We start from the raw sequence: 22626 nt of genomic DNA on the forward strand, positions 1-22626 counted from the left end.
TGGGCAGAGGAAAGGGTGGGAGTGGGGTCAGTGAGCAGGGCAGAGGGAAGCAGAAACCACAGAGCCTCTAGACCATTGTAAGGACGCAGCTTCTCTCTGCACAAAATGGCAGCCACTGCAGGGTTTTGACAAAGGAGTGGTTTGAACTAACTCAGGGTGTAAAGGAAGCCCCCCTCCAGCCCCTGGGCTGCTGGGAAGGGAGAGAAGAGAGACAGAACCACGGAGCTCTTGCTCTGTCTAAGGAAGAGATGCTAGGAGCCCGGGCAGCGGTGGTAAGTGGTCTAATTCGAAACAGACTAGCTTCCCACACCTGGAGGATCTTTGGTGGGGGTGACCCTGAGCAAGTGTTTATTTTATTTTAAAGATTTTTATTTATTTATTTGATAGACAGAGAGAAATCACAAGTAGGCAGAGAGGCAGGCAGAGAGAGAGGTGGGGGAAGCAGGCTCCCCGCTGAGCAGAGAGCCCGATGTGGGGCTCGATCCCAGGACCCTGAGATCATGACCCGAGCTGAAGGCAGAGGCTTAAACCACTGAGCCACCCAGGCGCCCCAAGTGTTTATTTTATTGCCTTTCCTTTCTTTTCTCGAGTAAGCTCAACATCTGACATGGGGCTCGAACTCACAACCCAAATATCAAGAGTCGCTGAGCTGGCCAGGCGCCGCCCGAACAAATACCTAAATCCAGGCAGACATTTTGGCCTCTGAAGTCTCACCTGGGCTGTGTACGCATGGCACAGCCACCATGGAGTGCCCAGGGAGCGATCGCACCCTCGGGGGCAGGACCCAGTGTGGTCCGCTTTGGTGATTGGCCGCAGCCTCTGGCAGACAGACTGAGAGCTCGTCCAGGCAGTGATGAAATGTGTAAGGGCCATCTAGGGGTGTGGGGGGCCGGGCTTCCCCCCCCCCGAGGCCCTGGCTACCTCAACCCCAACCGCCTTCGGAGCCTCTGCTCGGGTCCTGTCCCTCCTCTCTGCCCCCACCACTTGGCTGGGCTGACCTGCAGGCTTGCGTGCTTAATAGGTCTGCTGTCTAGCCTCGCTCTGGGACACCCCCGACCCTGGGCTTTCTTGGAAAGGTTTATGTGACACATCAGATTCTGAGAGAGGTGCAGATAGGGGGAAAGGCATGGAGAGAGGAGGCAGTTTTAAGAATTTGGCTTGGAGGGGCACCTGGGGGGCTCAGTGGGTTGAGCCTCTGCCTTCGGCTCAGGTCATGATCCCAGGGTCTTGGGATCGAGCCCCGCGTCGGGCTCTCTGCCCGGCAGGGAGCCTGCTTCCCCCTCTCTCTCTGCCTGCCTCTCTGCCCGCTTGTGATCCCTGTCTCTCTGTCAAATAAATAAAATCTTTAAAAAAAAAAAAGAAGAGAAAAGGAGAATTTGGCGTGGAAAGACAAACACCTTTATCTTCCAGGCTCAACCAAATTCCGTCCTAAAGGGTTGAAGAGCGGCTTTGGGACGGGCCAGACTGGAGACAGACCGCATGGGGATGGCGCTCCAGTCTCCCTCGGCCACGCCTGCAGCGCTGGCCCGTCTGTCACAGCCTGAGCATTTCCACGAACCCAGTCGGTCTGGCCTGCCTCGTCAGGGCAGCTCCCCCCGAGGAGGGTCGGTCTGGTCTTCTCAGTCCCTTCTGCCCCATGGAATCCTGTTCGGTTGCTTCTTTGGAAAGAGTCCTTGAGATGGATCCAACCACAACCGAAGGAGGAAGAAGGGGGACTGGCCCTGCCCTGGGAGCCCGGGGAGACAGAGCCCACGCCCAGGACCCAGACGGAGGAAGAGGCCGATTGATAATCCAGCCTAGCAGCTCGAGGCCGGACCTGGGGCTCCGGGCTGGGCTGGGAGAGTGGGTAGACGTGGGACGCTTTCCTGAAGGGGGAGCCGGTGGGGCTGCTGAAGGAGCACAGGGGCCTTCGGAGAAAGGGCCGAGTGTCTTGGTGGCTTCCTCCTAGGCTAGGCCCTGTCCTGCTCCATGCACCCCCTCCATCCAAGGCACAGAGCACTGCCTCCCTGCTTGGGTATCGGTTCCCTGGGGCTCCTGGAGGCCTAGCCCCAGGGGGTCTGGGAGCTCCAAAGAGGGGGTTGGGCCCCCAGAGACCACAATGCCCACAAGCAGCAAGAAAGGCCTGCGAGTGTCCAGGACCCAGGCTGCCTCCCTCTCTGGGCCGGTTCCTGCAAGCTTGGCAGGAAGACGGTCCCACCAAAAGTCCAGATCATCGGGAGACCTGGGATCCCGAGGCTGACCGTCCCAGAGCTCTGGGGTTTAGGAGGCAGGAGACTACAAAATCCAGGCGATGCTGGCTGGCTCTCTTGATCCGCAGGGACGTGTCCCCGCGGGTCCCCAAGTGCTAATCGCCCCCCACCCCACAGATGTCTTCCTCAGGTTGGTGGAGGAGACACAGACGGGAGGGGGGGGCTTCGTCAGGGCAGCCTGGCCAAACTGCTCAGGCGCCAGCTTGGTGCCCTCCGGGAATCCGGGCAGGCGGGGAGGGCCCCTGTTGGCCGGGTCGGGCCAGGGGGTCATGGGCAGGGGGAGGCCGGAGACTGTTCAGTCTCTCTTTGACAGCTAATATTTTCCAGAGCTGGTGCCCGCAGGAGAAAGGAAATCAGAGCTTCCCACCTCACACATCTTTTTCCCATTTTGTTCATGCTGCCCAGGGAAAGCCATTAGGGGTAGGTCAGCCTGGGGCCTCCCCCACCGCCCACCTCTCCAGCCGGCTGAGGGAGGGGCAGGGATGGGGGAGGGTCCCTGGAAGGGGCCCGACTGTGAACTCTTGTACCCCTTCTTAGTTCCCTGTCCACTCAAGATGGGAGTGTAGGCGCAGGCACCCAGACCCCCGGCTTCTGGGCTCCTCCCTCACTCGGCTCAAGTCCCCTGCACCCCTGCTTCTGTCTCTAGGGAGTCTGGCCCACTGGCCCTAAGGAGCATGGAGCCTAGGCCTGGTCTGCAGCAGGAAGTGCCCTGGGGTTGGGGACGCTGGCCTAAAGCGGGGGGGGGGGGTCTGGCCTCCTCCCTGGAGCCAAGTGGGGGCCCAGACTGCTGGCTATCATGGTCTGGAGGCCGGCTGCCCTGGGAGCACCGAGGAGCCCGGAGGAGGACTCCTCCCGAAGCTGGCTGATTGCCTTTCTGAGGCGAAGCCCTCTGTTATCCTGCCCCTGCTCCCAGGGACGGTGAGCCCAGTGCCCTGGTTCTATCTTACCCAGTACTTCAAACGCCCCACTCTCTTCTCTGGGAACCTTGCCCCCCCCCTTTCCTCTTCAATCCTGGAGTCTGCTGCTCTGGCCTGGGGCCCACCCTCTGCAGTCCAGGCTGGAGAGGGAACGGAGCACCCAGCCAGTCTGCAGCCCTGCTGACCTCCTCCTCCTGCCCAAAGCTCCAGCTCATCTCAATGGGGAGGGGGATTCCTGGACCCGCGGCTCTTCTTCAGTTTCCCATCGTCAAAGAGTGGGAGAGGAGGCATCTGGGAGATGGCTCGGGATCCCCAGAACAGGTCTTGGGCTAGGCTGCAGGCTGTCCTTCTTTTCCAGGGCTGGCCACTGTCCCCAGGTACCCTGCAAACTCAGGGGTTCAGCCTGCCACACTTGTCACGGCTCCAGCCATCCCTTTCCTGCCCTGGGCTGCCTGGGGTTAAGGAACCGGGGCTGGGCAGAGGGTAGGAGTGACAGAGGGGTCTGGCCCTAGTCCCTGGCTCATAAAAGCCAAGAGGAGTTTAACCGGGTCACAGAGCTGCCTGACTTCTCCATCCAGCAATGCCCTTCTGGGGGGGGGGGGGGGGGGGGGGTTCCCCTCCGGGGGGGAAATGGGGGCCACCTCCGGCCAGGGTCAGGGTCAGGGTCAGGGCAGATGCTGGCGGCTGCTGTCAGCAGTGCCGGCCACACTGGCTCCCCCTCTCCACCTTGGAGGTTCTCTAAAAAGCAGGACCGCAGAGTCGGGCTTGCTGGGCATCGGTGCCTGTCTCCACGGCGAGCTGGGAAAACCGGGCAGCGGTGTGAGTGGGGAAAGCTGAGGCTCTCTGCCAGGCCAGCAGGAAGCACCAGTCGGGGCGCTGGAACACAGGCAGGGGACAGAGAAGCACACGCCCCGGGTCAAAGAGCAAGGGCAGGGGCCTTCTGTGCTCTGTGCTGCCCCTGGAAGAGGCCAGCAGAGCTGGGGGCCTCTGGCAGGGGACAAGACTCGGTCTGGACACGTCCTCAGCCCGTCCTCAGCCCGTGCGTCCGCACCTCCTCCCTCCTGCCTGCCCGGCCCAGCCCTGAGGAGAGCGTTGGCAGCTGGGAACCAGGTAGCAGAGCCAAAAACAACAGAGGAGCCGCCTGGCTGCCTGGGTGCTGCCCGGCCCCTCGCCTGCGCGGTGATTTCTCCCAGAGCCCACAGCCCTCCTCCCACCGGAGCCTCTGACCCTGCCTGGCCACACCTGCCTCCTTCACCATGGCCTGGGGCTGGCGCTGGAGGTCCCCGCCGTCCCTGCCTTCCCAGTCCAGCTGCCCCTTCGGGTCACTCAGGATTCTCAGCCCACACCTCCCCGGCTTGGGGTTGGGGCCGAGGGGGGGCCCTCTGCGGCTTTCCAGGTCTCAGACCCGGTCTCCCAGTGGGCAGGGAGCCCTTCTTCCCTGCTGTAACAGCAATCTGACGTGGGGAGAAGGGCTGGGTCCCCGAGCCCAGGCACACAGACAAGAATGGGACATTCCCCTCTGTACTGAGGGTCAGACCAGACCAGGAGGCAGACTGCTTGAGTTCACACTGTGCGGCGGGAAATCCTGCGGGCTTGGGGACCAGGGGACACCAGGGGACACCACGGTCCTGCCCCAGCCACTCCTAGCTCTTACTCTACTCTTGCTGAACAGCGCCCCCCTCCCACGGCTCCCTGGCCCCGCAGAAGCTGTCCCTCTGCGGAGTGGAGAGACCCTGCCTCACCTGGGTTCAGTTTCTGCCGGTCTCCCAGCCGGCAGCAGAGGCGGTAACTCTGCTGGGGCGAGGCTCTTCTCCAGTGCTGAACTCGGCCATGGACTCCCCTTGGCCCGGCTGGGGGAGAGGAGGGAGGGGTTCGCGACTCTCCCACTCTCTCCATCCCCAGCTGGGCAGGTGGTCCCTCCTGCCCCACCCTCAGGGCGGGGGCGGAGGAGGGTGGGCAACACTCTGGCACGCACACACGCGTGCTCACTCACGCTCACGCCCTCCGCCCAGCCAGAAGCGTGGCCCCCTCCATTCCTCTGCTGCAAAGCCAGCCACTTTCCTCGCAGCCTCACTGCCATAGGAACAAAGCCCCAGAAGGTTCGTTGCTCTCAGGCCTGTTTCCTCCGCACTCCACCCCGCTCTGCCTCTGCTCCCCCCACTTTTCTCACCAACTCTGCACCCTTCCCCCCGTCGCCAAATCCCCGGGGCAGCCCCCGACAGGGGTATGACTGAGGTTCCTAGAAAGGGAGCATGGGTTGCCTGGGGCTGACCTGCATCAGGTTTGGTCCTAAGGAAAAGGCCAGCGACACTAGGAAATTCCTTCTCATTGATCCTGGTGGGGAAATTGAAACCAGTTGTTTGTGACTGAGTGACTGACGGGGGCTAAGCCCCTCCTTGTCGCCTGGCCCCACGCCTGCACCCTGCCCCTAGGCTCCGCCATCCTCCACTGTTAGCCTTCTTTCCCATCCCCCAATCCTCTTGTCCCACCCCCAGTGTCCCCCCCAGTGTCCCCCCCATCCCCTTCCCTGCCTTTTCTCTAAGCCCCCTCCGCCTGCCTGCCCCCAGGCTCCAGTGGCAACCAGGGCTTCTGGAAGCTGAGACCTGCTTCCCAGCATCCTGCCCCAGACCCTCTACCCACCTCCCTCCGCCAGGGTTGGGGTGCAGGGTCTGGAGCTCAGGCCCAGAGCTGCCAAACCACAAACACTCACATCTGGAAAAAATTCCCCTGCCAGCCCCACTTCCCTTTGTCTTATTTCTGTCTTTTTGGAACTTCTGGCCGCCAGGCCAGTGGGGGGAGGGAGGAAGTGAGGGGAGGGGGTGGGCCCAGGTCTCCCTGCCCCCGCCCCAGGGAGCCCCTCTTCCAGCCTCCCCAGGATTCTCAGCCAGACCACACCCCCTGCGGCCCCCCTTCCCCCGTCTGCTCCTGTAGGTCTGGCCTCCTGATGAACGTCCTTTGGGTGAGGCTTTAACATCCTGAGTCACCAGGCTTGTGGGGGGAGATGGCCTGCCCTGGCCTTTCTCTCTTGCAGGAGGAAAGGTCGCCACCGAGCAGGGGACTGGACCCTCTGGGCTGGGGGCTCAAGAAGCTGATGTGAAGAGGAGGTGGGCAGACTGACCTGGCTGGAAAGGGGGGCGGGGAAGGCGGAAGGGGGTGCCGGACTGGGACTCGCTGCCTTGTTCCCTCCCCCAAGCCTCTCCTCATCCCTTGGCTGGGAGCCTGATTCCACTGTCAGAACCTAATCCCCTCCGTTTACCTACAGCAGTGAGAACCAGCCAGTGGGGGAGGAACACAGGCTCTAAGCACCCCCCAAGGACCACCCCTTCCCTCCAGCACCTCCGCTTTTGTCTGTCTTTCCTCGAAGAGCTCCGACCTGCTGCCCTCCCACTTCCAGAAGCCCAGGCCACCCCCACCCCCAGATGAGCCCTCCCTGACAAACCCTGAACCCTAAAGCAGCTGAAGCACCCAGCTCCCTTCTGGAAGCCCGAGAGCTGATGGGGTCTCTGTTTCACAGCCGCTCTGTCCCGCCCGCGCAGGGACAGCCCAGCTGCTTTACTGTTTCCCGGACACAGGCGTTACTCGTTACTGAGATTTCCCGCTTCACAGCCCAGGGGCTCCAGCCCTCTTCAGCCTTTGGTGAAGCCGCCAGCACCTCCCCCCACCACCGTTTGGCTCTATTCCTCCGACCCCTCCCTAGCCAAGGCCCCCAGCCCTCCAGACCGTTGCATGGCCCTAACCGAAAAGGGTTCAGGAGCTCAGTGAGCCTGTCCTCTGCTCCACCCATGGCCACGCTGGCGGGGAGGGGCCAGCTCTGGGACCAGATGTGGGGTTTTTCCTCCCCGCCTCGCAGGGAGCTGGGAGCGAAGCCCCGGGACAGTGGCGGGGGGTGGGAGGGGCGGGTGCGGTGCGGCCGCGGGGCCACGTGCAGGCTGTCGCCGAGGGCACCTGGGCCGCAACATCTCCTGAGCGCCCGCCCGCCGGGTCCGCCTCCGCCGCTCTGCGGTTTGCAGCCTCGCATCTCCCGGCCCGTCTCCGGGGCTCCCCGCTTGACCTCCATCTGCTTCAGGCCCCCAGCCCTCCGCAAAGGGGTCTCGGCGGGGAGCTGGGCCCTGCCCCCTCCTTGGATCTCGCGCTCGGAAGCCGCCAGCGGAGGGCGGAGGGCGGAGGGCGGGCGCTCCTTCCGCCGTCGGATGGCGCGGGGTGGTGACACCTGAGACCCCGCTCCACCCCTCCCCTCCCCGGGGCACCCCGTCTCCCTCCGACACCGGCGGCAGCGCGGCGCGCTGGGCTCCGCGCCTCGCGTCCCCGCCCCGCTCCCCCGCCCCTGCGGCGATCCCCCGGGGGTTCGGGGAGCCGCGCGACCGAGAAAGCGCCTTAATAAAGAGCTCGTGTCAAGTGATTGGCTGTGACCTCTGCCCTCCCCGGCCTCGCGCTCGGGGCTCTTGCTTAACCCTTGGATGCCCGCCCGACCCATTAAGAGGAAGGAGTCTCCCGGCGCCCGCTTCCTGAGCCCCCCGCAGCCGCAGCCCTGAACCCCCCGGAGGCCCGCGCGGGCAGGGGGTCCGCTCCCTCCCACCCCCCGAGCCGCTCCAGCAGGGGGCGCCGTTGCCCCACTTGGGTGCCCCTGGCCTCCCCCGGCGGCCCCAGACTCGGGGCGCGCTCGTTGCGCCCAGTTCGGGCCCCGGTGGAGCCGAGCCCGGCCGTCAGCCTCGTCCCCAGCGCCCGCTCCGAGCGGGGCTCGTCCGCCGCTGGTGTCGCGGGGCGTCCGGCGGGTGTCCGGCGCCAAGAAGTCGAGCGCGGGGAGTGAGGTTGGGGAGGGGCGGGGAGCACGCCGGCCGCGACCCTGGGGCCGTGAGACCTGAGCGTCTGCGCCCCGGCCCTGGCGTCGCCTCCCCAGCCACCCCTCGCGCGGGAGCCCGCCGCCTCGGCCCCCCGCGCGCGCCGGGCCCGCCCACGGGGGACCAGTTCCTGAGGCCGGGGAGCCGGGGCTCAGGGCCCCCCAGGTGGGGTGGGGGCGGGGCGGGAGGCGGGGCCAGTCTCCCTCTCCGCGTCTCTCTCGGGCAGGGGCGGGCCCGCTCCGGGTATAAAGGCTGCCCGCGCAGGAGCCCGAGCCAGCTCTGGGGTTGTCCTGCGACGTTCCCGTCCTGAGTCTCACGACCAGGCGGAGGCCACCGCGACATCTCTTCTGCCTAAAGACTCAGCGTGCAGTGCTCCAACCAAAGCGTCTAAGAGGACCGCCACCCGCGCCTCCATCATGCCCGACTTCTCCGGCAACTGGAAGATCATCCGATCCGAAAACTTCGAGGATTTGCTGAAAGTGCTGGGTGAGGAGGTCTTGGAGCTCCCGGGGAGCGGAGGGCGGCGCGGGAGTCCTAGGAGGTGGGCGCGAGGAGGAAAGGAGGGCGGGGATCGAGGCGCAGGAGGCTGGGTGTCTGCATCCCCAAGAAAAGGGGCCGAAGAGGGGCGAACGCCCCTGGGTGGGGGGCGGGCGGGGAGCAGCTCAGGGCCGGGACGTTTAGGTCCTTTATCCAGTGGGGGACCCCCACCGCACCCCCGTGCCAGCTCCTGCAGTGGCCCGCCTGTGAATTAAGTAGAAACCAGAAGCACGAGGTCGGTATCCCTGGGGGTGGGGCCGGGGAGCTCTGGGCAGTTCAGAAGCTGCAAACCCGCCCCCAGGCTGGGGGCCTGGGTCCTTACTCGGCAGAGCCCCTCAGAGCGGTGCCAGCCTCTGCGCCCCCACCCACCCAGTAGCCCAGGCCCGGAGGCAGGTTCCTTATCCCTGTGCCCCGGCTCCACCCACCAGGTGCTCGGCCACCCTGGCTCCCACCCTGGCTCCCACGGTTCCCCCTTCCCTCCCCCTTGGGCACTCTTCCATGTGTGACTGTGCCCCCACTCTCCATCTGTGACACAAATATTTCCCCACAGCGGCCGCTCCAGAATCCTCAGGCACTCTGGATAATTACCACTTTCTGAGATTTCAACAAATGGCTTCGTGCGAAACCCCAACCTCCCATTTCCAAAAATCCCAGTTCTCATCTCCCTCCCTTCCCACAGACCTGCTGCAGCCCCGCCGGGTGTGTTGGCTAAAGGTGGGGGAACCCTAAACCCACTCTAACTGCCTTTCCCAACTCTGGGCGCCCTCTGGTGTGTGGGGGAGGGGCTCCGGGAAGGGAGGAAACTGAGTTAAGGGCCTCAGCAATTGGGAAGCCCCCCCCACCACCGCAGGAGCCGGCAGCCCGAGGGTAAGCATGGCCTCGATCTCTGGACTGAACAGGGTAGGGACTGAACAAGATAGTAGGGTACACCTTGTGCAGAGCTGGGTGTGCGGGTGAGTCTGGGCCCTGGAAGGGCCCAGGATGCCGTGTGTTTCCATCATCCCTCGCCATTAGTTCTTGCGCATAAACCACAAGACTTCTTCGACCCCTGTCTGTCTTTCCACTCCGCCCTTGCAGCTAAATGCCAAAACATTTCCCCTTCAGAAAGCCTAGATATCATTCCCTCCCCTCCTCTGGATTCTGGCCACTCTCCCCAGGGGGTGAAGCAGGAGGTGGCCGGGCACACCCACAGGCCCAGCTGGAGAGGAAGAGCCAAAGCCCAACCCCGTTGTCTGTCTGTCTTTGGCCTGTTTGTCCTCCCCGCGGGGTTTCTCAGAGCCACGTGCCTTCCTCGGGCCCTGCTGGGGGCAGATTGAAAACAGACCCACTAGACAAACAGCCCTGGCTGGAATGGCATCTCCTCGGAGCCCAGTGCAGGGTCTGCGGGACCTCGGCCCTTCGTTCCTCCTCCGCCCTCACAGAGCACCCGTGCCCCCAGGAGGAATGCTCAGGTCTTTGGGAAATAGCCCTTGTGCCCGCTGCGGCAGGCAGGGCACGTGTGCATGTGCTGCTCTTGTAGCAGGAGAGACAAGAGTTAGACAGTGGCAGGTGGACTGCAGGGGAGGCGGTGTAGGGGTGTCTGCTCTGCCAAGGCTCCGGGGTCTGAAAAGCTCTCCCGGGACCCAGGAGGTCAACAGCCCAGAAGGGGGGCTCTTGGGGGCGTTCTCCTGCCCTCCCACTCCCTTCGTTCTGGAACAGAGTGGGTCTGCTTCAGTGCCGAGGGAAAAGAGGTTTTGTTGGTCTCGGAGCTCACGTCTGGAGGAGGGCCAGGGAGTCCCGCTTGCCCCCTTCATCCCCACCCATGGCTTCCCTGAAGGTCTCTGCTCCCGTTCAGGGGGGAAGGAGGTCACTGGGCAGGTGAAGTGGGGTGATGGTGCTTGGGCCTGGCCCCGGCCAGAACGACCTGCCTGTGAGCCTGTCTTCCTGCTCTCTGGAATCCCCCGCCCTTCCTCATGACTGGGGACCAAAGAGATGAGGCCCAGTTTGGGGAGGACTATGGAGGACAGCCGCAGGGGCTCCCAATCCACAGAGGCTGAACAAGAAGACCTAACCACCTGAGGTCAAGGTGATCCTAGAGTAGGGAACATATTGGGCGGGGGGGGGCAGGGTCCCTGTCTGTCCCTTGCGGGGAGAAGGGCACAGGAGCCCCCCAGGAGGTCTAGGAAGGAAAGTGGGCCCTACTTCCAGGACGAGAGTGGTGAGGCCCGGCCAGGGCGGGTGTGGCCTGCCCTTGGCCCTGGGTGAAGACACAGTGACTCTGATGGGGTCCACGCCCGCAGAGGGTCCCAAGCAGGGTGGACAGAGGGCCCCAACTGAAGTGAATCAGGCCAAGGCAAGGAGGCCTGCCGGATGCGGGCGACGGGGAGAGGCTACGGCCGAGAGTGCGGGGTCCGGGCCTGCGGCTCGGAGGTGCGGCCAGCTCGGCCCGAGCTGCAGCTGCGTGTGGGGAGGCGGGGAAGCAGGGGCCTGGAGCGCCGCTGAAGGCCAGCCTCCCCCCTCTCCCTGCAGGGGTGAATGTGATGCTGAGGAAGATCGCCGTGGCTGCGGCGTCCAAGCCAGCCGTGGAGATCAAACAGGAGGGAGATACTTTCTACATCAAAACTTCCACCACGGTGCGCACCACGGAGATCAACTTCAAGATCGGAGAAGAGTTTGAGGAGCAGACTGTGGACGGGAGGCCCTGTAAGGTGGGTCCCCGGGGCTCACGGCGTCCACGGCCTGGCTGTTTTCCAGTCTTGTCCTGGATTCTCGGCTCCGCTCCCCGTGGTGAAGGCCCTTCTCCTGCGCTGCCGTGGGCCCCACTCACGTGGCCTCTCTCTTGCAGAGCCTGGTGAAGTGGGAGAGCGAGAACAAAATGGTCTGCGAGCAGAGGCTTCTGAAGGGAGAGGGCCCCAAGACCTCCTGGACCAGGGAGCTGACCAATGACGGGGAGCTGGTCCTGGTGAGGCCTGTCCCCTGCCGGCCCAGAGCCACGTTCGGGGGTTTTCTGGAACAGTCCAGGGCTCAGGGGGTTCAAGACCAACTGCACTGGTCTCCCCAGGTAGCTGCTGGGCCGGACGAAGCTGTCCCTGTCCCACACAGTGCCTCTCTGTGACCAGGACACAGTCTTCCGCGTGGGGCAAAGGACACGCACTGGGAGGTCCAGCAGTCCTCTGGGCGACGACCCTCCTGGCCTGGGGAGGAGGGTGGAGGACAGAACCCTGAGGCTCTGTTGCCATGCTCTCTCCTATGACACCGGGGCATGTGGGGACCAGCTCCCGCCTGTGGGTCCTGAATCTAGAAGGAGGTTTGGTCTCCGAAGCCACAGGACCACAGGCCTCGAGACCTATGAGTTAACAATGACTTGTGACTTGTGTCCTTCCAGACCATGACGGCGGATGATGTCGTGTGCACCAGGGTATACGTCCGAGAGTGAGCGGCCATGGGTCCAAGAGTTGCCGGAGCGCCCCTGCCCATGCACCCACGCTCCCAGGCTCCCTGCCCCTCCCCCTTCCTTCTAGGCTAGCTCACCCCTCACCCCCTCGCTCCCCCTCACCCCCCTCACTCCCTCTCACTTCTGGGGATGCTGCCATGCCTCCAGCCAGGCTCTGCCTTGGGGGGGCCGCTCCATCTCCTGTCCCCCAACAAAGAGGGATGGAGAGCAAGAGCCCAGATCCCCCCTTCCAGAATCACTCCCCTCCCCAGCCAACAGCCCCGAAGCAGCCCAGAGCACGGCCTCTGTTTCCGTGAGGGGACCCGAGGGCCCCAGTGGGAAAGACGGCCCTCTGGCTTCCACTCTTTGTCCCTGTAGCCTACACAGTGTAGAATATTTATTGGTTAATTTTATTAAAACGTTTTAAAAACTACAGGTCGTCTCTGGCTCCTTGGGAAGAGGACAGAGAGGACACCTGAGTGTCACTTTGCCTGAGTGTCCTCTGAAGGACAGTGTCCTCTGATGCCTGTGAAGTGCTGTGTGGGAAGCCAGGGTGTCCGCAGCAGGGGGGCATTGGGCTCCAGGGAGGGAGGGGCCTTCCCTTACCCCAGTCCCCCCCGACACCGCAGCCCCCTGCACGGTGACGCTGGCTTTCAAGGCTGGTCCTGGACCTCTGAGCAGGCGCCCGGGCCCTGCGGAGCCGACTCCCACCTTCTCCCACACTTTTCCTCCAATTGTTCCTTCTCTCCTCCAACTCCAGTCCGTGGGCTACCCCGGGCCTGGCCTTGGCCTCCCACACGGTTCCAGATGAGCTCCCCAACACCCACGGACTGGGTCTCCTAATGAGACTCTGGTCCTGCCTGCCCTCTGAATCTGCGAGGCGACTCTCGGCCTTGAGACCGACACGCCCCTGTGCCAGCTCTCCGCCACCCCACGCCTCCACGCTCAGGTCAAGGCTCTACTGCATCTTCCCAAGCTCCAAGGCCATCTCCCCAGTGCCTGCCCCCCTTCCGCAAGCAGAGGCCCCCGACCGGGACTTCTCCTGGCCCCCCTGGTCTCCTACCATAACGCCTTCTAATGGGCCTGCCTGGCCCACTCCCCGTCTTCACGGCTTGGCTTTGTGGGGCCAAGTGAGCACAAGCATCAGGAGAGGTCCCGTCCTGGTTCTATCGCTGGCTCGCTCTGATGCCGGACAAGCTACTGAGGTCCAAGCCTCCCTTCTGTAGTCTAATGGCTCGTGTGCTGGGGAGTGATGGTGGGGGCTGGCAGGACCCAGTCAGGGTGGGTGTTGGCTTCCCCCGCCCCCTGTCTCGCTCATGTCCACTTCCCTTGTGCGCTGGCCACCTTTGGCCCTGCCAAACAGAACTCTCCCCTACATCAGTGACTTCAGTGCTCCGAGCCCCCCTATCCCCCAGCAGCACACAGAGCACCCCCTTTAGCCAAGGCATCGAAGCAGCGGCATCAGGCTCAGGAGGTTCACAGCACTTAGCAATAGCGAAGGTCCTACCTCTGGGAGCCTCCTTCCAAAATGCTGCCAGGGGCAGGAGGGGGGTCCTCAGACCAGAAACTGTATTATGTCAGAGCCCTGTTCCAAAACAATAAAGCAGAGGTGCCTGTGGAGCTCCGTGGGTGAAGCCTCTGCCTTCCGCTCAGGTCATGATCTCAGGGTTCTGCGATGGAGCCCCGCATCGTGCTCTCTGCTCAGTGGGGAGCCTGCTTCCTCACCCCCCGCACCCCATCTCTGCCTGCCTCTCGGCCAGCTTGTGATTTCTCTGTCAAATAAAACAAAATCTTAAAAAAATAATAATAAAATAAGAAAAGAAAATTGTAAGAAAAAAAGTAGAACAGAACAAGCTCACCTTAGCGGTGGCCTCTCTGTGCAAATGACCGTGTAGACCGGTGTCCGCAGCCATTCCGGACACGGCCCCTCGCCCTCCCTGCGTGGGCCGCTCCCCTGCAGTGCCCCCCTCGCCCAGGGTGCCCAGTGCTTCTCGCCTAGCCGGAAGTGGCCTCTCTGGCCAGCAGAGCTGACAGCCCACGTCCTGCTTCACAGCCTGCGTGTGGCAGTGAGCCTCCCCCAACCTGCGAGAGCGGGGTGCCCTGGGGCCGGGGCGACTGGCTCCTGCCCCAGGAGAGGCCACGTGCTGCTGCTGAGGGCGAAGGGTCAGGACCAAGGGGGGCAGTGCTGGCCAGAGTCCCCGGGCGAGCCGGTCCCTTCTCTGAGTGTGGGGCGGGGGAGACGGTGGGCCCTCTCCTGTGTGCGGCCGGCCGACTCGGGCCTCCGGACAGTCTCCTGGGAGCTGGCACCGTGCTGGATGCGGGGGAGGCAGAAATGCATCCCAGGGACAAAATCCTTGCCCTGCTGGGGCCTGTGGGAGGCCCCAGTTTGTTCGGGGGAAGAGATGGTGACACCATCAATGCCCCATCCATTCCTGAGGGCGCCCTGTGCCGTGGCTTGAGGGGAAGGGGGCAGAGGGAGGGAGAAAGCACGGAGGCCAGTGTCGACTGGGGCGGGTGGCCGTGTTGGGAGAGCAGGTGTTTTGGAGAACAAAGAACTCAGGGGGTCCTGACAGTGGGGTGAAGCAGAGGGGAAGGTACTCTAGGTGAAGCCCCCCAAGGACAGTTTGGGGCTGGCCAGGGTCAGGGGAACAAGCGTAAGACAGTGGAGCCCTCAGGGGCTGGGGTTCGCTGACCGTAAAGGGCCTGAGGGCCACAGTCCCTATTTTCTTATTGGCTTCCAGGAGCAGTGACAAGCCACGGAAGGATGTAAAGGGGACAGCGGTGCTGGGGGGTCCCTCTGGCTGCCAGGTGACGGTGATGGAGAGAAGCAGGGGAGGGAGGGGAGGGGAGGGGAGAGAGAGCAAGCAGGTGGCCAGGGAGGGGCTGGGCGGTGGGTGGAGAGAAAGTCGGGAATGGTGGAGACCCGGGAAGCATGGGGCAGGAGTGAGGCGGGAGAGAGGGGGGTGTCCTGGCTGGGTCTCTGCTTCCGGTTCTGGGGGAGCTGTTTTCAGAAACGGGGAAGTAAATCTGGCTTTCTGGAGGCCAGTTTTGCTTGACCTCAGAAGCGTCCTGACTCCGCAGCCTGAGGCCCGGCTCCGTCTCCTGTCTCCTCGGCATCGCCTCCTCCCCTCGTGCCTGCCCCTGACCTCGGGGCTCCGACGCCCCTCCGGGCTGCGGACTCCCCAGCCCACCCTGCCCGCCTTAGCTTGACTCCTGCGCCCTCCCTGGAGGACCTTCACGCAAGCTCTCCCGGACCCTTCTCCTGGACCCTTCTCGGCCTCTGTGACTTGTTTTTCTGACCAGTTTGTCTCTAGAGTCGAGTTGCTGACGAGTGTCTGTTTCGCAAGAAGTCTCGGAGCGGGGGACAGGGTCTCCCCCATCTGACTAGGGGCTCCCGGAGAGCGGGGGCTGGGTTTCCCCATCAGACGGGGGCTCCCTGAAGGCCACGGCTGCGTGTCTCCCCTGAGACTGGGGCTCCCTGAGGGCCAGGCCCTTCCCTGGCTTGGCTTCTCCTGGACTTCCCCGCCCTCCAGCCCGAGATGACGGGGAAGTTACCTCCTGGACCCAGGAGATGGGATCGGGGAGGGGCCGCCTCACCCATCTGGCCCAGCCAGGCCCAACCCGTGAGAAAGTCCCTCCAGCTTTTCCCCTCCCGTCCTGAAGGCTCTCTTCCTCCTCGTCCGTTACCTGGGCCTTCATTACTCAGCCGGGCTTTTAGGAGAAAAGGCACAGGCGCCCCAGTTCCCTGCCTGCGTCCCCCAGAGTCTGTGGGTAGAGCCTTCTCTCCACAGGCTTCTCAGATTTCTACCATGGAGGGGGCAGCCGAGGGCCCCGCCGCCGAGCCTCCTCTGTCTGGGAACCACCGAGGGCAGGGAGGGCAGGAGAGTGAGAGCCAGAGAAGGCAGGAGGGCAGGGGCAAGGGGGGGAGCTCGTGGGAAGCTCCCCTGGGGTAGGGTGACTGCAATGCCCAGCAGGGGCCCGACCCGCCCTGGCACCACCATCTGACATCATAGGGAAACTGAGGTCCGCACAGACACTCTGCAAGAGGCAGGAGCGTAGGGCTGACACGGACCTAGCGACGTCCAAACTAGAAGATTCGGGGCCCAGCCAGACAGAAGAGGACAAAGCCCGAGGGAGCCAGGGCCCTGGGTGGCACAGAGGCCCCCAGATCCCAAAGGCAGCCTCCCCGCCTGTGTGGCAAGAAGAGCCAAGCCTCCGGAACCCCCAGGGTGCTGAGGAGAGGGAGAGGCGGGGAGGAGCCTGGCAGAGGGGACGCAGGGGTCAGGCAGGAGGGGGAATCCAGCAGGGGAGGGTACTGAAGGCCCCAGGGGTGGGAGTCAGAGGAGGGGGCGCGCTGGTCAGGCCCTCTGACCCGCGGTCCCGACAAAGGGCTGCCACAGGCACAAGATGGATGGAACTGGGGCGTCCAGGCCCTTTGTGGCGGGGGATGAAAGGGAGCGGGCTCTGAGGAGCGCCCCCGGGCCCCCCCCCCAGGCCTGTTGGCTCCCCTGCCCCTCCCCCCGTGACCTCAGGAGCCTTGGAGTGTTGTGGGGGGGTAGGAGAGGCCGGGAGGAGCGGGTCCAACCAGGCGTTTCCCCTGGCTGGGCCAGCCGCACCTGAGAAGGATGGGGGGCAGGCCGGACAGTGGGGCCCTGGGGGGGCTCCGGTGTGTGCGGGAGTGCATCGGTGCAACACGCAGGGTCTGCGCCCACGCCGGGGAGGCCCCCCCAGAGCTGGCTGAGACTGTGGTGCTAGCGGGTGCCAGGGGTCCCCCCCGGGGGGCCCCCCCTGCTCCTGCAGGCCTGCTGCCCTCCTGACCTCTTGGCTTCTTCCTGTCCCCCGTCCGCCTTGGCGCTGCCAGTCGAGAAACCAGTTCTGTGCCTGGGCTGGATAAGGATCTCTGGGCTGGGTGCTTCCCAGGCCACGGCGGGAACCTGGCAGGAGGACGGCACCCTCCCCCCAGGGTCTCCCCGCTCCAGGCGGCTGCCCGCCTCGCCCCGCCTCACCCCCCACCCACCGTCTCGACCTTCCCAGCCTCCTTCCCCTCCCAGCAGCCTTGGGTGGGGCAGAGGGCCTGGCTTGCCTTCTCCCTCGGGTGTCCTGGAGGCTGGGTCCCTGTCCTGCCGCCCCTCCCCGCTGCCCCTTTTTTCCTCCAGCCCCCCGCAGGGCCCTGACAATGGCTCCCCACCGCAGGGTCAGCCGGAGGCCCAGTCACAGGCCTGTAAGGGGGCAGGGTGAGACAGGCTTGACCCCACTTAACCCCAGGCCACGCAGGGTCTCCTCCTGAACCATCACTCAAGTCCCAGGACATTCCGGTCCCTCCTCACCCCCCCCCCAGGGGCTTCCAGAGCCATCTCCTCCATTCTCCTGCCACCTCCCCAAATGTCTGCCTTTTCTCTGCCCCTGCCCAGCGCCCCAGAAACCTCAGACCACTCCCAGCACCTCTGCCTCCACCTCACCCTCCAGGGGCTTGGCCAGCCTCTCCCGGCTGCCCCCAGGAAGCTGGCGGCTTGCAGGGGGCGTGGGAGATAGGGGGCAGGGAGGAAGGCCATTCGGAGACCCGGGCGCCTCGGGAGGAGATGGGACTCGGGCCCGAGCCCCCACCCCCACCCCTGGAGCGGAGCAGGTGTGCGGAGCCAGGCTGGGACTCAAGCCGGTGACTCAGGCCCCAGCAGACAGCTGCTCTGTCCTCAGCAACCAGCCCTCCCTTCCGCAGCCCGAGGTGCAATCTTAGAAGCTGGGAATTCTAGAAGCCGAGCGCAGAGTCCCAGAAGGAAGGGCCCTCAGGGATCCTGCCTCTCCTTTGTCAGAGGAAACTGAGGACCAGAAAGGGGTGTGTCCTGCTTGGGGGGTTGCTCAGGCAGCAGGGAAATCCCTGGTCCCGCAAAACAGGCCGCTTGGGTCCAGTACCAACGAGCTGGGTCCCCGGTTGCGTGAGCTAGGCCCCTCCGCACCCTCCTGCTCTCCAGCGAGGGGAGTGGGTTTCTCAGGGTTGAGAGGCCGCTCCAGTCTCCGCAGTCTGTTTTCCGTCTCTCCCCCCGCCGTGGGGCAAGCAGATGCCCCTCCTTGGGCCCCTCTTCTCTCTTTCTGGGCCCCAGATTATGAGGGCCCGACAGGTGCCGGGGCCCTTCAGTCTCAGGTGGGGGATTATAAGCTAAGGTTTCAGCAGGAGCCTAAAGGCAAGGGTATCCCGGGCTCGGCCTAGAGCAGCCTGGGGAGGGAGAGCCATGGTCCCCTGGCCTGGCCCGGCACGGGAGCCGGACACCCAGCCCCCACCCGTGTGGGCCCTCCCAGGGATGCGTCCGAGCACCAGGAGGAGGCCTGGGGGGCCTCCGCCTACCTGGGTGACACACAGGGAATGTGGTATCACGGTTCCCAGGGGCCAGGCCAGGCCTTTTGCGGACGGGCAGCGTTTATGCCCTGGCAAACATGTTCAGAGCTCAGCTCTGTGCAGACCCTGGGTGGGGATAAACCCCCGGCCACTGAGGAAGTAGTCTTGACCCCTGCCAGGCGCCCACCCTGTCCTTCCACAGGACCCCTCGGCTCCGGAGCCAGGGGGGGCCTCGGAGCTCTCGGTGCGGGACAGGGTTCCAGGAGGAGGACGGCCCTCCCCTGCCCCTGCGGCCTCTCCTCCCCGCCCTGCAGAGGCTCAACTTTTCACACAAGCTTTCCTGGGATTGTCTCTTCTGTCATCACAGCTCCTGACGCAGAAACCAGCCGGGGAATGTGGAAATGCCCAGGCAGAAAGGTGAGGCCGTCCCTCCGGCCACCTGCCTCGGGACGAGAGCGCGGGCCACAGCCGAGCCCCGCGGCGCCGGGGGACTCCCCGGAGGATGCCCAGGAGAGAGTCACCCTCCCCAGCCCTCTCTGGCTCCCACCTGCCCTCTGCGCTCTCCCCAGGGAAGTCCTTCCTCAGGGCTGACTTAAGTGCCTCGTGCTGCGGTGCTGCCGGGTCAGCTCCTCGCAGACGGACCCGGAGGACACGCTCCGCTCACAGGTGGCTTCGGGGACCAGGCAGGCAAGTGCGTGGGCGCAGCCGGGTGGGGACGCTGCGGCCACTTCCCTCACCTTTCTTCCCTTGCTCTCCGCCCCTCCCCCACGCTCCCCCCCTCAGCCCCCACTGGAGCTCCTGGCTGGGAGCCAGCATTGTTCTGCCTGGTTCCCGGCTCCCTCACTCCTTCCCTCCCTGCCCTCTGGTGGCCGTGGCTCCTGGGCACCCGCCTGTCTGCCCCGCAGCGTGCCCGGGCTGGGGCGGGGTGGGAGCAGGACGGCAGGTCCCAGGCTCTGCTTCCTCCTCACGCTGTCCCACAGACGGAGCGGCCGGGAAGCTTGGGTTACTTGGGCCCCCTGGTTATTTTTACTGCCACCAGCTCACGAGATAAATATACCTCCCCCTCCCCCCCAGCTGCCCCGACGATGAGCCCCTCCTCACCCAGGTTCCTCAGACCAGGCTCTCTAAGGTCTTCCCCTCACACGCCCTCCTGGTAGGTCCGCCTGGCCCCGGACTCCCAGCAGGGAGACAGTGTGGCCCCAAACCCCATAGATGAGGGGAGAGGTGTCCTGACTCCTCCCCCTCACCTATGGAGTTTGGGCTGGGGCAGGCTTCCCAGAGCCCCGGGGAGGAGGTGCTGGACAGGAGCTGTTCCTGCAGGTTGGGCCTCGGGGCGGGGGCTGGGATGGGGGCTGGTGGAGGCCCCCACCCCGCTGCTCCTCTCTCACCCCACTCCGCTCCTGTCTGGTCCCACAGCGCAAGCAAGTTCTGCCTGCAACTAACTTCTAGGCCTCTTGCTTTGGTCCAAAGAACATTCTGGGCAGGAACCGCAGCCTCTCCACGGAGGGCAGAAGACGGAGCCTGGGATCAGGACAGTGGCTGTTCATTCCTGGACTGCAGGAGTCTCCGGCCTGAGGAAGCCCCCAGGGTCCTTAGGACAGACCCCAGCGAATGAGCCAGTGCGTGGTGGGTCACACACCAGCAAGAGAGCACTCTCTCCCTTGGTGACAGCCGCTGCAGTCCCGAAGCAGGTGTTGGCCGCCCTGTCCGGGCTGACCTCTGGCCCCACAGCTTCTGCCTCGTAGGCCTTTCTTGGACCCACAGAAGAAAAGTCTGGGCCCTTTTACCCAAGAGCTCCCAGATGCCCAGGATGACCCCATCCTCTGTATTTACTTTCAAATACTCCATGCGCTCTGTCCATCAAGAATTCTGTTACAGTGGGTTAAAGCCTCTGCCTTCCGCTCAGGTCATGGTCTCAGGGTCAAGCCCCGCATCGGGCTCTCTGCTCAGCAGGGAGCCTGCTTCCTCCTCTCTCTCTGCCTGCCTCTCTGCCTGCCTGTGATCTCTCTCTGTCAAATAAATAAATAAAGTCTTAAAAAAAAAAAAAAAAGAATTCTGTTGCGCACACGGCCTACCCCTCCACGCCCTGCGTCTCTGTCCTGCTCCCCGGAGGCCCGCCGTCCTCTTCTTCAGTTCCAGCATCCGTTTGCTTTCCGGAGACGCTGCGTGTGCGCCCGTGTCCGCGGGACGCGCTGTTCTGCCGGGATGCGACTGTGCAGGTTCTGCCCCGGCTCTTCCTTCGCTCGTGGGCTTCAGCCGCGCGGCGGTGACCCCCACGGTCGGATCCAATGAGCACAGCGCACAGCGCGCAGCCCGGAAAAGCCAAACACCAGCGCCTGGAGGGTGTGGAGCCACGGGACCTGCTTGAGGCCCGCTGGTGGGGACAGGACACGCACGCCTGCTTCGGAGAGCCGCGTTTGGTCCCGTGAAGGTGTGCGATCCCCTCCCAGACGGCCTTGCAGGCCAGGAGGCCTGGGCTCGGGTGCTCGGGTGGCGCTGGGCGCCAGGACCCACGTCCCCCCACCCCCATCCTGGCGCTCTCATCCGTGAGCTCCCCGGAAGGATCGGGCAGGCCAAAGCAAACCGTCTGGGCTCAGGCCCGGAGGTCTCACCATCCCGCCTCAGATGAGAAGCTGGGACTCGGGGAGTTTAGGGGTCTCCGGAGGACTCCCACTCGGGTGTGCCTCGAGAGCCGGTGGTCTGCACAGCCTCCCCCGCAGCCTTGCCCCACTGCTCCAGGCATGAGGTGAAGGGGGTGTCTGTGCCCTCCATCAGGGCGGTGCCCCAGCCCAAACTCAGCCCCGGCTATGGTCCGTGAGGCAGCAAACACCCGTCAGGGGCTCTGTGTGGGGAGGCCTTGGTGGCCCGGCCCGTGTCCCTGATCCCAGCTCCAGCGCCCCCAGCAGCTCCCCTGTCCTTCCCTGTCCACTTCTCCCGAAGCTGGGCGGGCCGGGGGTGGAGGGGGAGGGAGACTCAACTCTAACCAGGCCAGAGCGGCTTGTGTCCCAAGTCGGTCACCTCCTGGCTCCGTGTGCCCTACGGTGGCCCCGAGCCAGATGACAGGAGAAGCACGAGGGACAGCAGAGACTAGACTTGTCTGTGCTTCCCTCTCTCTGACGTGTGCGGTGACCCCAGCGGCTTCATCCCGAGAGAGGCGCGCACAGTCCAGATTCTGACCGTGTGGTCTCGGACGGTCACCCTCTCGGGACGTCTCCTCCCGTGAAAACCAGGCACCAGCACAACGCTAGTACCTGCCTCACTCCCTAAAACTTAGTTTTCAGACTTTCGGTTCTGGGGGGCGGATGGAGGCTTCTTGAGGCAACAGCGGCCCCTGGCGCCACACCCCGCTACAGGCGGCAGACCGGCCGCGGGGAGCGGGGAGCCGGAAGGCTGCCTCTCTGTGGGGTGCTCACCGGACCCCTGGCCCGGAGTGCCCACAGACGGGAGGGGACAGCACGTCTTGTTTCTGTACCTTCTCTCCGGGAGCGGCCCGTCCATGCTCATGGTTCCCCCCGTCCCCCCGTCCGCCGTCCACCCCACCTCAGTCCTCCGCAGTGACCTTCCTAAGACACAAGTCTGAGCAGGTTACCCCGTGACTGAGGTTAAAACCCTTCCGTGGCTCCCTGCTGTCTTGAGGGCAGAGGCCCCACTTTAACCCCACAGCACCCTGCTCTGCCCGCCTGTCTGTGGGTCCCACGGTGTGGCCCCCTGTGTCCAATACGCCCAGAAGCTCCGGGACGGGTGCCCACAGGGGTTCTCCGTGATTCCTTCACGAAATTTATTCAGAGCACGCGGTGCCCCCCGCATTCGAGAGGGGGCTCCGGATTGCTGTTCCAGTACATTCACGAGAAAACCAAGACCCAGAGCGGCGCACTGACGCCTCCAGGTGGCCTAGAGGGATAGGGCCCTGCGCAGTGCTCTTTACCTGCTGTCTGTGCGACCGTGGCCTGGCCAGGATGGAGGCGGGGAAGGCCCCCTGCCCTGCTGCGGAGGACGGGCGTCCACGCCAGGCCCAGCTGGCTGGCTGGAAGGAGGGGGACAGGGAGGCAAAGGGAGGGCCGCTATCTCCCTCTGCGGTCCCTTCAGGACCTCTGGCAGCTTCTCCGTGGGAGGGGGAAACGGGGCTGAGTGCCACTTAGCCAGTGCTGTAGTCAGCCCCCTCAGGCGTGGATGCCCCCCCCCGGGAGGGCTTACGGCCCCACGGAAGCTCCTTTCACGGCATCTTCTTAGCACACCACACCTCACCTGTCCCTCCCCGGGGCACCCTCTGTCCCCACCATCCCCATCCAGAGTCTGTTTCCCTAACTCCGCCAGGCCCAGAGGGAGATGAGCACGCTCCTGG

The 22626-nt window shown here is 64.5% G+C and overlaps 1 protein-coding gene across 1 annotated transcript; it reads left to right on the forward strand.

Annotated features, from left to right (window-relative positions):
- The first annotated feature begins 8241 nt into the window (after positions 1-8241).
- Positions 8242-12388, forward strand: CRABP2 (cellular retinoic acid binding protein 2). The gene is made up of 4 exons (XM_059414187.1): positions 8242-8490; positions 11050-11228; positions 11366-11482; positions 11906-12388. The coding sequence occupies exons 1-4, from the start codon at positions 8421-8423 to the stop codon at positions 11954-11956; spliced, it is 417 nt and encodes a 138-aa protein (XP_059270170.1). The 5' UTR covers positions 8242-8420; the 3' UTR covers positions 11957-12388.
- The last annotated feature ends 10238 nt before the right edge of the window (positions 12389-22626 follow it).

Source organism: Mustela nigripes, chromosome 10 (genome assembly GCF_022355385.1).
Source record: "Mustela nigripes isolate SB6536 chromosome 10, MUSNIG.SB6536, whole genome shotgun sequence".
NCBI lineage: Eukaryota > Metazoa > Chordata > Mammalia > Carnivora > Mustelidae > Mustela > Mustela nigripes.

What these genes read in the sequence shown, in the direction of transcription:
- CRABP2 (XM_059414187.1), top strand. Translation starts at nt 8,421, where the DNA reads ATGCCCGACTTCTCCGGCAACTGGAAGATCATCCGATCCGAAAACTTC. An exon ending in TGGACGGGAGGCCCTGTAAG is followed by an intron (nt 11,229 to 11,365) that starts GTGGGTCCCCGG and finishes TCTCTCTTGCAG; the next exon opens with AGCCTGGTGAAGTGGGAGAG. An exon ending in ATGACGGGGAGCTGGTCCTG is followed by an intron (nt 11,483 to 11,905) that starts GTGAGGCCTGTC and finishes GTGTCCTTCCAG; the next exon opens with ACCATGACGGCGGATGATGT.